This window comes from Prenolepis imparis, unplaced genomic scaffold (assembly GCF_030444845.1).
Source record: "Prenolepis imparis isolate NDT839.2.m4 unplaced genomic scaffold, iyPreImpa1.0 SCAF_2, whole genome shotgun sequence".
Taxonomy (NCBI): Eukaryota; Metazoa; Arthropoda; class Insecta; order Hymenoptera; family Formicidae; genus Prenolepis; species Prenolepis imparis.
In genome coordinates, this window is record NW_028141160.1 from 12,135,194 (window position 1) to 12,150,158 (window position 14,965).

Sequence of the window (14,965 nt, forward strand, 5' to 3'; positions counted from 1 at the left end):
TGAATTGTTATATTTGTAATTCGCGTGCCGTAAGAATTCTTGGCATTTTATTTTTTAGCTTTAGTTTCATCATTTAACCATTATTTCTTTATGTTAACAATTATTTCCGATAAAATTAAATAAAATGGCATCGTTCTATTTATGGAAAAATGCAATGCATTTTCCACACATGCAGTAATGGAATTATCACAGAGTATACTGTTATAGACCGATCTTGTTTTCTACTTAGATCCTGTTCGTTTCCTGAGAGCAAGCTTCTTTGCCGCGTAAACGCATCGTACACTTCTTTCGTGGCATCGCCATAAAGTCAATCATTTCTACGAAAAAGAATAAGGGTTCTTTCCTAGATTCCACCATTTATTCTCCACTCGAGTGATAGACGGTATTCTTTGTTCATGGAACATTCATAGGATTCTCATTATAAAAATGTGAGTTATTTCTGGAACGGAGCAGCATCCGCTGTAACAGCCGGGTGGTAAAAAAACTAAATATCTCGACATGCAAGCTTCTTTAGAGAAGACGATAAATGTTGCGGAAACATAAGTCAGATAATGTGACAATCTAGAAAATTTATCTTACGTTCGGATAATTAAAATTGGTAACTTGAAAGAATCGATAAATCGTGCGCATTTTATTCAATGTCTGCCACTAATTGTAAGTTTAAAGCTCTAACTGCTAAAACACTTGACTTTGTTTCACTGCATTATTTTGCGGGATAGTTAACTAACGCCAGACTCTGTGCGCATATTCGCAATTTGCGATACGTATTCGTGAATAGTATAATGATTGATCGAATTTAACAAATTTGCCATCAATACTATGTACGAATTATAAATCACGAATATGCTCATAGTCTGGTGCTAGCATAACAGAATAAGTGTCACAGTTGTTGGACCTTTAACGATCGCGATATCGTTTGCGATTGCATTCGAAGACTGGCGAAAAAGACAGAACTACCAAGTTGTCCTTGCGCCATCATGACACACGCAGCGAAGCAACATTATATTATATGTTTATGGATGACGTGATGAACGGCTTTGTTTGCCGATACACGCCGACTAATGGAACGGTGACATGAAATGTGATAAGAAAGCCGTGAGCTTCGGCACAAAGAAGAAAGCAATGCAGGTGCGACATTATCTTCATCCGTTGCATTCATCAGTGGCAAGAATAGAACAACTAACGAATTATAAAAATTCAAACGACTATTGTACAGTGTTGTAATTATTGATTATATTACTGACTGTTGAATGATAGTTGAGTGAAGAAGCATAATTATGTAATGACAGATTTTTGTCTTTTAATTTGATCCATCTTTTTAATAGATCTATGATAATAAGTGGAGCAATAGTAGATCTCGAAAATATTTTGCGAAATACTTCTGTTTTAATTATAAATATTATACTATGAATGTTAGAAAGCGAGATTCTTTAGAGTATTTGTATGTATCGCATTTTTTGCATGCTAATATTGCTAAACATATATTCCAAAAATGTAATTTACTGACCTACATCCACCATATGCTGAAGTGTTGGGAAACGCCTCTTAACTCGAAGCGAAATTCTTTGCAGCGTAATGACGTACGCGAGCACAGCATACCTCACGATGTTGCGTCTCATCAACCGCCCCCGTTCATCCTAAAACAGGCAAACAAATAAACGTTAATTATACTTTATGATATAGCTCATTAATAAACTTAAAATAAGCCTACAGTGTATTTATTTTCTTATAAAATTTAATTTATCTGGTTTGCATAAGTAATAATTTTACTAATAATATAAATTAAATAATTGACTAAATATATCTTCTAACATTATATACATATATATAATTAAAACAATGAAAATTGTTTCTAGTTAAACAAATCAACTAATACATGGATGATAATAAAATAATATATTCTAAAAGATATAAGATATATTATAAAAGAAATTTTATAAAATCTGCTGTTTACGTTTTTTAGTTTAAAAAATAAGACTTGCAAAAATAACTTTTAAGTTAATTATATTTCCTTGAAGTTCATAATTTTTTGTAATTAAATCGAATGAGAGAGGTTTCGGGGGATGCGCCATACGTAAAAATTCATAAAAATTACTTCTATAAAAGAATGAATCGTGAATTTGCAATAAATCGGTATCGGCGAGAATGGCGTTGACTTCAAAATTTATTTCCGAACGAATGCTAGACACGTTTTCATGTCTCGTGTATACTTTCCCCTTGTCTTCTTGGCCCGACATTACGAGCGCTCTCGCCCCCGCAGCCACGTTCGCTGCATGCACCGTTTTAAACTGTTCTAGTATTAATCACGGAATACCTGGTGGCGTCTGCCAGCTGTTTTTCCTTTTGTTCTTGGACATTGATGTGCACTTTTGTAACCAATCGCGCGTTTTATAATCCACCGACACGACGATCGCAATTGCTTAGCAGAATGTTAAGTTGATCGGAAATGGACAACGGTATCGACATAGAGATCTTCCGTATATTTAAATTGTAATTGCAAAATAATATAATAAAAAGTATAAAAAGCCGGTTTCGTATTTGATTCGTTTGCCGGATAGTTGCATAATCGAGATATTTTATAGATCTTCTACAAAACTTTATATACATAAAATAAAATTGTGTTAAAAAATCAATTATGTGCATATAAAATATGTTTAATTTGTGATGAAAATGAGTGTATCTCTCATAATGATAAATGGCTAATTATTTCACACTTTATATTAATATTATTTGGATGCTTAATTGATGCTGAAATATGAATTAATTATAAAAGATATCGGGCTGTCTTTATGTGACTATAAAGTCTCTTTTTCTTTCTGACAGACGAGATACGCGTGCCGAGTCGATTCTTTATAATCACAAATTAATTGACTATCTCCACGGACGTTCCTCGCGTTCTTTACTTATGGCGATGATTAGCTATAAACCTTCTCAGGCACGTAGAGCTGTCATAAAAGATTGCGCCAAGCATTATTGATTACAATTACAATCACATTGAAAAATATTTCGAAACAGTAACAATGTTTAATTCAAAAGATCAAATTCCTTTCTCTTTTTGTATTTCTGCCATTTCTGGCCTTTCTGAGTAGAATCATCATCTGACTTTCGGATACTACGTTATCTTCTTAATGGTCTTTTAGTTATCTTTCATTTGCACGTACGAAAGACGAGAGCCCCCCTTCCTCAGAATTCTGCGATTTACCGTCGCGCGTGTAAAAATTCCCGACTCGGTAGCTTGGAAATGATCCGACAGTCTCGTCTCCGGGTTTGCATCCTAATTAGATTTCAATGAAAGGCAGAGCCCGTGTTGACCGTTGCAGTACTGCTCATTCACAAATCGAACACTCTGTATTACGCGATTACATGACCACGTAACTGTGGGTTTATTCCGTGACTGAAGGACCTTGTCCTCTACCTACGTGCAAAAATTCCATCGGAGCTCCTCTTTCCTAGAGATCCATTGCACCGCAAGCAATTGTATGCATCTTATGCTGCGTTTCGAATCGAAAATTCGTGAAACAGCGTACCGATTAATTACGGCAACTCGAAGAAGAATCCTTAGTACATCTTGCAATTTTAATCTTTCAAGTGTTTCGATCAGAAATCGTTATAAATTATAATACGAGAGATTGTTTTTTTATTTTAACTTTATGTGAGCGATGTAATATGAATGCATCTGTTCTTTATCATATATATATATATATATATATATATATATATATATATATATTAATTTTTACTTGTATATAATATATATTAAATATTGTTATCAATCTATAAATTTATTGATCGACATGAAAACCATTACCATATCGCAAGTCGAAAGATTACAAATAATCCATGAATCATAGACTGAAGAAATACATAAACACGATAATGTTTCTCGCACAAAGATGAAATGACAGTCAAAAGGTGACAAACGGAATGCAGCGAAATTTATGCGGTAGCACAAGTGCTTGTATCTTTTCCCAACGCTGTAATGTATATAATAATAAACATCAGAAAACCATGTCTATAAAAATATTTCAGAGTTTCATCGTGTTTTGCAATCGTAATGCGCGAAAGCTTGCTACCTTAAAGATTTATAATGATATCTCAACAAAAATAGCTATATACGTAGCAGGACATAGTGTAATCACAAACCGCTTTTTCTCTTGATACTTTCTCGAAAATCATTGCATTCTGAATGCGTATTCCGTTCAGTTTAAAATCTGAAATTAATATAGATTTAAACGAGGAAAAGGTGAAGAGAGGGCAGATTACATAAGAAAACGATTAAATCATTTAGCAATGATTGATCGGCTCTCACTCTATTAGTGTAACAGCAGTAGCAATTGAGGATTATATGTCAACTATGTAAAGTGTAAGTTTAACACTTTATGTGTGTGTGTGTGTCGGTGTGTGTGCGTGCTTGATCAATTGCTTGAACATTACATATATTTTGTAGGTTCCTTTTCGCCATGATACATTGCACTTTCACTCTGATACTGACAATGAGTCATTGACCAGAGCTGAAAGCTTGCATTGAATTCGCTCTGCTCTGTTCAAATTGAAGCTCCCCATAAAATCATTGTCAAAGAATTTTAAAAAATGATTAAATGTTTTCTTGATTTATAAATATAATTGATTAAATATCGTATTTATAAAAGAATAATTTTTAAAAAATTATAAATTAAAAAAAATGTATTTTTTCGCTTATATATTATAACTTCAATTATATTTAAATTATGCACGTGACTGCATTTTGCTTAAAATGAAAAAGTTTTATTGCTAAATCGCTATCTCTAATTATCACACTTAAATTAATTATACATGCAAATGGAACAAAAATTTATGTCAAGGTTCTGACAAATAATACATCATTTATTAGGAGTTTTTCGTTTTTCATATTCATATATTAGTTATGCAAAGAAAAGGTGAATTCGCCACAAGCTGCCAATTATATAGGATCATCGTCCCGCACATTTTTTCGCTTCTGGGCGTAGCACGACTAGGTTGGCACTTACTTAGGTTAACGACACCAAAACGTGTCACGGCAATTCATTAGCGTAATAAGACCGAGCGCAACGCGAGCGACTATCAAGGCTACATCTATTAACGCCACTGTGAGTCTTCCCATTTAAAGAAAAAAAGCATTATTTCGTTACAAAGACTCTGCTGAAAATTTCTTTAGATTTTTATCTAATGGATTTCCGTTTTATCGCAATAGTTTGCGAACAAGAACAACGTTTATCCTTCCAAGAAGAACGCTCCGTTGCCACTATATTTTTAATCATAATGGAAACCAACAAAAGAAGTCTTTTCTCGATGGGCAGGTTCTACTTACATTTCCAGGAATAGCAGCGCTGATGAAGAGGGCAAGATTGTCTGGCCAGGGCAAGAGCTTGTATTGCTCCCACCACCTTTTTACAACAAGACTCACGTAGAATCCTAAAACGAATGACATGGGTATGGATTCGCTGGAGTTGCCGAAATAAGAACGGATCTTTTCGAAAATTCTGCAAAGAGAAAAAAGAATATTTTAATACAATCTTTTTCACACACATGCACAAGCAAAATTATTCTACCGTCTTTATTCTACTTTCTTATTTTAATAAAAATACAAGTAATATTTTTGTGCAAATTTTAATTATATTAAATATTAAATCCTGAAGTTAACGCTTATGTTATTATATAATATAATTAAAAAATATGATGTTAATTAAAGAACATAATTCAAAAATTATAAAAAATGTTTTGCGAGGGATAGCAGAAAGCTAAACTATTCTTTCTCTCTTTCTCTTTTTGTAAAAATATTTGCACATTAAAATATTCAAATATTACTAAAGTCTATTATAGGTAGTATTTTCTATATAAACTTGCACATAAGTAGAGCAAGGTTAAGGCGATAGTACTGTCATTCACCGATACTGCTACCTTTTTACTCTCTCTGATTAATATTAGTATTAAACGCTAATCAATAATATTAAATAGAAATTTTTTGTTTTTGCAAATGATTGCAAGCGAAACCGTACATCTGCTTTATTGAAAGCATTTGAGACAAAGTCTGATTCTCCACCCTTCCATACTTCGTTCATCAATATCGGTTATTGCCTCGCAATGAATCGTTTTAAAGAAAAGTAATCACCACATATAAGTAGCCATATTTTTATCTTTACGACTTCACACATCAATTCTGAACAATTAACATACGATTCCAGGATCTTCCGGTAAGTAGGTTTATGTTGGAATTTCCGCGAGTATAACTGGTACCGCATTCGCACTCTTGAGGTAATATTGACTTACCGTTACCTGGAACGTACAATATCATGGCCACGAGAAACTGATATTGGTAACCATGTGTAGTTATTTAAAACACAGCGGTATAAATACTTTTCCCAGAATACAAGACATCCAAAAATAATCTGATAGTGTAAAAATATTTTTTAAGATAATATATTGTATGAAACAGCACACCACATACAAGAATATTTAATATGTATTTATCTAAAAAAAGAAAGTAATAATAGAAAGTGATAAAAGTTCTCTACAATCACGTAAAAAGATAATAACTCTTGATAAAACTCTTGATAAGCGCGAAAAAAATTTCAGAGTCTTAAGGACGATTAATCTCATAAACCATCGCGCGCAGTCCTATTCAATAATGCTGAATCGCTCATCCTTTTAGGCATCGTTGGACCGTAAACCTGTCTTAAACCATCCCTACAGTTCTAAATTTAGCATGGACTCGAAATGATTTAAAGGAGAAATCTTTTTACATTCTTGAGTTCTCTATCTCTCTTTTTCAGCCTCACATAAATAACAGGTTACATTTTTATGTTTTTTTTAATACCGGGCACGGACGCTTCTCCAACACGTTCCATGATATATCGTGAAGTCTCTTATACAAGGCGTATCAAAAGAACCCTTTTAAAAATTGATAATAAATACTGTAAAATAATATATAATAATAAATATATATAATATACTACTATATAATATAAATATAATAATGTAAAATAAATTTATCATATATATATAATCATATGATACGAGAGTATTACAATTCCGTAAGTGTAAACTTATCATACTTGTTATGTTTGAATATCTTAATTACATATTTTAAAAAAATATAATATTAGATAAATTTTTATAAAATTATAGTTTATTTTATTTATTCGAATGTACAATGAATCTTCGTTGCTCGTTCTTCTACAATCGATAACAAACTGAATATCATGACGGTAAACGAAAGAAAGGTTACTGAGTGTTTTGCACTGCAAAAAATGCAATAATGAATAAAAAGAAGATACTTAAACGTTAGTCGATGGAACACGACCGTGATCGAAGTCGGAATCTTCAGATTTGTCGACGGACCAAGGTTATTATTGTACGAGTTTATCTACATCCATAAAATTCAGTTATAGCAGATACAACTACGCACCATAGTTGGTCGATTATGGATAACGTCACTGAATTCAGTGCTCCTTGATAAAAATGCGATCAACGAATTGGTAAATAACGGAAAATACAAAATATTATTGCTGTTCACCTTGCACGATCAAGAGATAAAGAGTGCCTGGTTCCAATTTTATAGATATGTATGTGTGAATATGTATATATATGTATATATATGTGCATATATATATATATATATATATATATATATATATATATATTCATGTTTTCTGTCCCGCATTGCCTTGACTTTAAGTCTTGTACTATCTTCCGAAACGATTGTATATTCGCAAAATTAAAATTATGTATAAAAATAATCGGAATAATTGTCATACAAAATGAGAAAATTTATATCAATGGCATGCATTATTTCTCTAATATCAATATAAAAGCGTATTTTATTACAAAAGATACCTTTTCTTACTTGAAACCAGCTTTTTGTTCCCTCGCAAAGAATTAAATTTACGAGAATTATTCTTTAATTTCAGGGATATATGCATATATACTCACATCCGTTGATGGTCAGTGAGCACGTATCGATATGTAAAATTGATGAGGTAGTACAAGAACAGATACACCAATAGTTCTCGCCAAATTAGCTTGTAAACAGATCCACGCCATCTGTAAAAAAAATCAACGTTAATTTAAATAAATTAATTGATTGCGTAAAGAGAAATATTATGTATATATAAATGTAATTTTTTTCTGTGCCATACTATTAGAATCTCATTTTTTAAATTTGTGTGGATGCAGACATCTTTCATCTCTTTTATATGAAAGTTAATCATATATGTGTTACTTATACTAGTAATGCGGAAAAAACAATTCCGCGAAGCCAATCCCCTCATAAAGTAACTAATACATTCTGTTGTGAATTCTCGCCAGGAAAAAAAAAGGTGGAAAAAAATAAAAAAGCTGTTGTCACTCTAATATTTTCATATGCCGAAAATCCGAGCTCGCTAGGATTTTCCTGAGCCGAGAACGAGCCGTTTTAAAAATACGAAGAAGAAATTATGAAAAACATAAGAGGGGATTAATAAACAATAATTTGCAAAGATGAAGTTGCACAATGTGATTCATTACATTTTACTTAAAAAAATTATATTTCTTAGTACACTTTTTTCGTATTACAATGAACATTCTATATTACGCAAATGCTTTTAAAAAAGGGATATAGATCAATTGTTATGCTGACTAAGAATTACGTATTCATCCAAGCGCTTTATATTATAAGTGAAGAATAAATTATTAGCAGTAAATATCCGTGATATATACTTTGCCTATAAATCACGATATGGTGACTATATAAGGATTCATCATTCTCGTGCCGTAAAAACGGACGAAACCAATCGTTCATTCTCGAGCATCGTTCGGACTTCCTCATTGTGCAAATGAACTTGGTATATGGTATAGCCACCAGATGTGCTCTTTTCTCTTTTCGAGCATCTTCACTTTTACTTAAATGTGGGAAGCGTCGACGCTTCCTTGACTCTAACATAAGTATTAGTCACGATCATAAAGCGTTTTTGCATGACTGCTCGCTTGAGAAGTACTCCGCTGATTTACTGGTTAATTTCGAAGTATCACGGATATTAATAAAACAGTGATGCGTCGTTTTGTGTGACAGACGCACGCGAAACAGGTTTTATTTGAAAGGGGAAAGAGAAAAAACGAAACAAATTATTTTGCATTTCCCTTTCAACGAGTTGTCACTTGGCAATAACATGATCAATATGAGCGTGTAATCAGTAACAGAGCTAGATTATTCTATAAAATTGTAAATGGTATGTGCGCTTCGGAACTGGCTGGAGAATTAGCGGTAAGTATGTCATGGCTAAATCGATTTTACGAGTTTCGAAGATACGCTGTTTGTAATATTTCCCGAAACATAAATTTACCGTAAATTTTTTTTATGATAAAATCAAATATCGATGATCAGCTGGTCATAATAATGTAAGAGAAACGATTGGAGGCGATGTTTATTATTAAAAAAAAATAAAAAGTTGCTCTCTTCTTATTCTGAATATACATGTATAATATAATAATACTGAAATACATATAATACTCCAAATATAATATTCACAAACTAAATTAGAGAGAAATATAATAATTCAACAGAAGAATACTGTTCCGAGAGTATGACTTTAAAATAGAAAACGAATTCCTACGCATTCGATAGGTGCAATGCGAACGAGGCCAACGTGAAAAGTAGCTTATAAAAGTTGTAAAGTAGATATGACAACCATTGTTCGGTAATAGCTATGAACTGTGTCATTACTTTACGCTTTACGCCACTATAAATAAACATTCATTTAATGGAATTTATTGACATCCTGATTTACGATTAGACTTAATGTCACATACACTATGTGCATGTGTATATATGTTCTAATATTATAAAATTATATTTTGCAGCTATTTATCTACGGAACTTACTGATAAATTTCTGTCAAATATGATGTTTATTCTCATAAAATATTCAATTTTTTATTGCGCACCAAATGACACATATTATATACATACACTTTATATATGCATATGTGAACCTGTTAATTTACAAAATATGCATATCTATATTCTTAAAACATAAAATAAAAAAGCGCTAATCAATATCGCGCCTCTCTAGAGAAAGAAAGATATAAAAAGTCGTACCGGACATCCGCCACATTCAGAGCAACTAATTTCGTGTGCTCACAAGACCGTAACGGTACCGAGTGATTATTGTGCACGATATAAATGTATTCGCAGTTGATATGACAAGGATCAAAAACGAAAAGCGTGAAAATCTTGTGAAGAAATAATTGAGACAATGCGCAAGGTAAATAATAAATTGCATTAACGGCTCAGATCAAAAGAATTTTTTTCTGATATGATCTCAGTAATTGTATTCCAATCATCGGAATAGCGTAAACAAGATTATTTCCTTTCGATAAAGATTTTTCTCCTGCTCATCAGTAATTACGGGAAGCCGCGGAACCGCCTGTTAAACATATTTTTTTGTCGCGCAATACATATATATTAATCGACGTGTATGATCACACTATCGTATATTGCAATTTTGCAAAAATAACCATAAAATTGACACACACATACTTACATAAAATGCAATTATTGCGCTTTGAGTCACCGATTAAGTTGTTTGTTTAACATACAATAAACGCTCGTTACGTTGATATTCGTTGGACAAGTTAACTAGTCTGTTGCATAGAAGATAACTAATGCGTTTCTCATTAAATGTCCACAATAAAGGTTTAAACGTTTTTCGCAAAATAAAAATAGTTTCAGAATGCAGTTAAAAAAATATGAAACACTTCATTATTTTGCGTGTTATTCTTGCATAAGAGCTATGTGCTAATTAAAAAAAAACTTGGTACTGCTAAATATTTCAAAGTATATATTAACTCAATAAATAATAAATTTAATTTGGATCAAAATTTATGGAACTATATTTAATTGTAGCATATACTATTTAGTTTAGCAGCGCCAAGTTTAATTAAAACTTTTTAATTTTTTCATTTGTATTAATTTGTAATTTTTTATATAAATTAAAAAATTTTTTTAATTTCTAATTTTTAATTTTTCTATTAATTTTTAATTTAATTTAATATTATTTTTTAAATAATATTTTTAAAAATTATATTTTTAATTGGCATTTTTTAAATACCATTATCTTTAATACCATTATTTTTGTAGATTAAAATAACATTATTTTGTAAATATATATAACAATTTTTTTTTAACTGACGCGTGTACTTAGCGCTTTTAAAAATTTTTTAAAAGTAATTTTACACACTCTTTAGGTTGAGTTTATCAACATTCTTGAATACGTTTCGAAACTTAGTCGGAAACAGAACCAATACAAATATTTAGAATTGCATCGAACCTTGATTTGCATTTTCTCAAAGATATTTATCAGTTATTATATAATAATACAAGATGCATGCAAAGTTTCGTGTGTTAGCAGGAAAAATATGAAAGTTGCAACGATCACTTTTAGTTTCATGTGTGATGAGGTACCTGTTAACGAAGATATTCGATAACGAATAAGGTTATCGGGGTTTGCTTATTGTTTGTATGTCAGTAGGTCATGGTAGGAGACAATGTCTCGTGCTTTTCATACATTGTCGTAACGACACGCCCGCGAATTTCTTTATGCATATACGCATGATGATATGTACATACATGGGTAACATAAAGCCATTACTTCGGCGTAGGTGTGTGATCCGCAAAAGTCATTGCCGTATCGTTAATCAAACCACGAAGCTTGTTCGCTGACCTTTGCCGATTTCTTTCCAAGGATAAGGAATACTCTGTACGGCATCAAAGATTGGTCGTTACGACATGACGAAATTTCCAATCGTATACAAAATCGCTCGAATTATCATTATTGCCAATCCATGATTGAGTAGCATTAAAATTTTTATTGATATAACAAACTAACGCATTCAAAATTTGTACTTATTAATTTTTCATGGTTGAAGGGCGGTGTCAAAAATGCTGAACTTGATGGGACAGATATTTGCATATCAGATATTTCATTCTTATTCAGTTAGAATCATCATTGTGAGCAAAATTATACATTACTCTGTTTTTTTTTTCATTAAAATTAGTTCTCTGATAAGATTGATCATGAATAAAAATATTCGACGATTATTCTGCATAATTTTTTATTGTTTATCCAATGTATATGAAAAATAAGTTTATTTTTAATAGAAAAATAATATCTGTTTTGAAGGTTAAAAGAATAAAATCAGTTTTCTAATCTGAGATTAGCAATAATTTTTTAATTCTAAATTATTTTTTAATTCTTAATAATCTTGAATAGAAGAGAAAGAAAGACATATAGATATAATCTAGGTCGACGGATATCCTTTAAATCTTGTCAAACAAGTAATCAGTAATTATGGATTAACACACAATATTAAGTTTAACATATTATTATAATCAACGCAATATAGTCCGTATTGCAAGAAATTTAACTTATGTTCTAAACACTTACTATAACATTAAGTAGCCTCTCATAATATTATTCGTAAAGTTGTGATTAATGGCAACTTAACTATTCTAGTCGTAATTTTGGAAAATATGTTTTGTGTTGTGTATTATAATTATACATATATTATATATATATATATATATATATATATATATATATATAAACAAAATAATGTTAATCATCAGTAATCTGAGTAAAGTATACATCGAGTCAGACATATTTTAATGACAATTTTAATTTTTAATATGAAGTAATGACTAATAACTTTATCTATAATCTGGTTCCTAAACGCGCTCGATAAAGCTGATTTTTTATTCTGCTGGCACTTCTTAATTTTGTCGAGCAATACACAGAAGTGCATTAAAAAAAAAATATACATGAGAAAGCGTTCCACCGGATAACGCGATTTGCTGCTCATAAAGTATCGTGTTTAAGGGTAGTAAATTAGCGCATCTCTTCGAGATGTGACATTTTTTAATTATCGAAACGATGTCGACTTCGCGACAGCGAGAGAGATAGAGATTGACGCAGGTCGTAAAGGTTGATGTACGAGTGAACGTCAATGACGGGCACTAGTTCCCGAGTGAATGGACGAACGTTTTGCGATGGCTGCATGCTAGCCAGCCAGATGTCGAACGTTTATGCAAGATAGTTATAACATAACGCCCGACAATTTAAAAGGGTTTCCTTTTTAATCCTTTCTCCGCGCGTCTCTCTGATTTCAGCGCAAAATCGTTCAAGGATTCCTCTTAGATGTGTCTTGATGCAACGATGCATCCGGTTTTTAACTATGTATGTATTATATACACTATATGCCAGGGAGCGTCTGACAATGAGCCATGCCACAGATGAATTGCATAGTTTATCAAGTGTGCTTTCCGAACGATGCTGAAAGACATACTGACGCTGAAAGGCGCATTTTGTAATCATTATAAGTAATATAACATCGTAGACAATACAAATGTGTAACGTCGTTGTAAAGAAGTTTGTAAGACATTTTAATCTTTTAAATGTTTTTTTAAATGCCTTTTAACCACTTGTCGCTGAAACAACATGCGCTATGCATTTGATGGTCTTCCGCGTTAGACTTGGCAATAACATATGTCTTCTTTTTGCGACGATATTTATTAGTATACGTAAACAATAAGAATTACTATTAAGGCTCTTCCGTATTAAATACAAATATAAGTGATAGGCCTTAAGAGCCGAACGCGGATGTTGATGCGTATTCCAACAAAATTTAATTTTTCGCTGGAATTAAATTAATTGTGCACAGGGCACGAATTTTACTACTTGGTATACTGCCAAGTCTTATATGGAATAATCTCATACTTGAGATTTTTATTCCATACATCCCCTCTAACCCCCCTAAAGAATTAGATGCGAGAGAAAAATATAGATCCGAAAGTCGCTGAATCGGGAATCGAACCCGAGACCTTTCGCTTGCCGGGCGACTGCTCTTCCTTAGTATACGTAACTGTAACATTTTGGCACATAAAGTTTATATAAAATTTTAATAAAAATGCTTTTGAACATAGTTGTCCGCTGTGAAAAGAAATAATCACGCCAATTATTAACGCAAGTATTTAATATAAATCGGTAATAGATAGGCTATTCGAGCCGTACGCGGATGTCGGTGCGTTGATTCCAACGAAAATTAATTTTTCGTTGGAATTAACTAATTGTGCACGGGGCACAAATTTTGGTACACCGCCAAGACTTTATTACGGAACCATCTCAATTCGAAATTTTTAATTCCAAAGATCCCCTCTGTCCCCCCTAAAGAAATGTAGGCGAGAAAAATATAGATCCGAAAGTCGCTGAATCGGGAATCGAGTATTTAAGTTTTTTTTATATTTAATTTTATTTTTATATTAAAACGTAAGAATATATGTAGAAATATATATAAATGTAGAAATATTATACTTTTTAATAACGTTATAATATTTAAGATAATCATATTTTTTTCTTAAGTTTTGCTCAATCGTATTATAAATAATATTATATTTTAAAATCAATAAAGTAACGTTATATGTGAATAAGTTATAAAACAATTAAAAATTTTATATAAATTAGATTTTATTTTTATCAAGATTATAAGATTAAAAAAAAGAAAGAGATGATTACCAAATATTCAAATTTTGTTAATCAAGTGCTTAAATATGCTTAATAAGCTAAAGTAAAATAATATACAAAAAAATAGTTATATATATATCAAGCAAATATCGTAGAAGGAATATTCTCTCAAACAATTTATATTCCAATATATACATAATCATGGAAACCAATTGCGAGAGATAAAAATAAAAATTTTCACAAAACATAAGGTCCGTCTCATAATATATGGATAAGTTTTATCTAAGGTGAACGTAACATAGATTTGCTTAGCACAACATAGAGCGATCAAAGAGTTATGTAGGAAGTGATTGGGTTCGCTATAAGCGCTTTGGTATCACAAACGGAATGCTAAATATTACTGAAACGTGAGTCACTGTCGCCGTACCTCGCAAACCAGGTAACAATAATCTATGT

At 31.6% G+C, this 14,965-nt stretch overlaps 1 protein-coding gene across 1 annotated transcript in view; it reads right to left on the reverse strand.

The window, feature by feature from the left end:
• Positions 1–14,965, reverse strand: part of Best2 (bestrophin family protein) — a 47,952-nt gene that overhangs the window by 17,588 nt on the left and 15,399 nt on the right. Inside the window, exons 2-4 of the mRNA XM_083056291.1 lie at positions 7,948–8,058; positions 5,327–5,498; positions 1,508–1,637 (exon numbers count right to left, since the gene is read on the reverse strand). Of these exons, the coding sequence (XP_082912417.1) occupies positions 1,508–1,637; positions 5,327–5,498; positions 7,948–8,058 (413 nt within the window). The remainder of the gene's footprint in view (positions 1–1,507; positions 1,638–5,326; positions 5,499–7,947; positions 8,059–14,965) is intronic.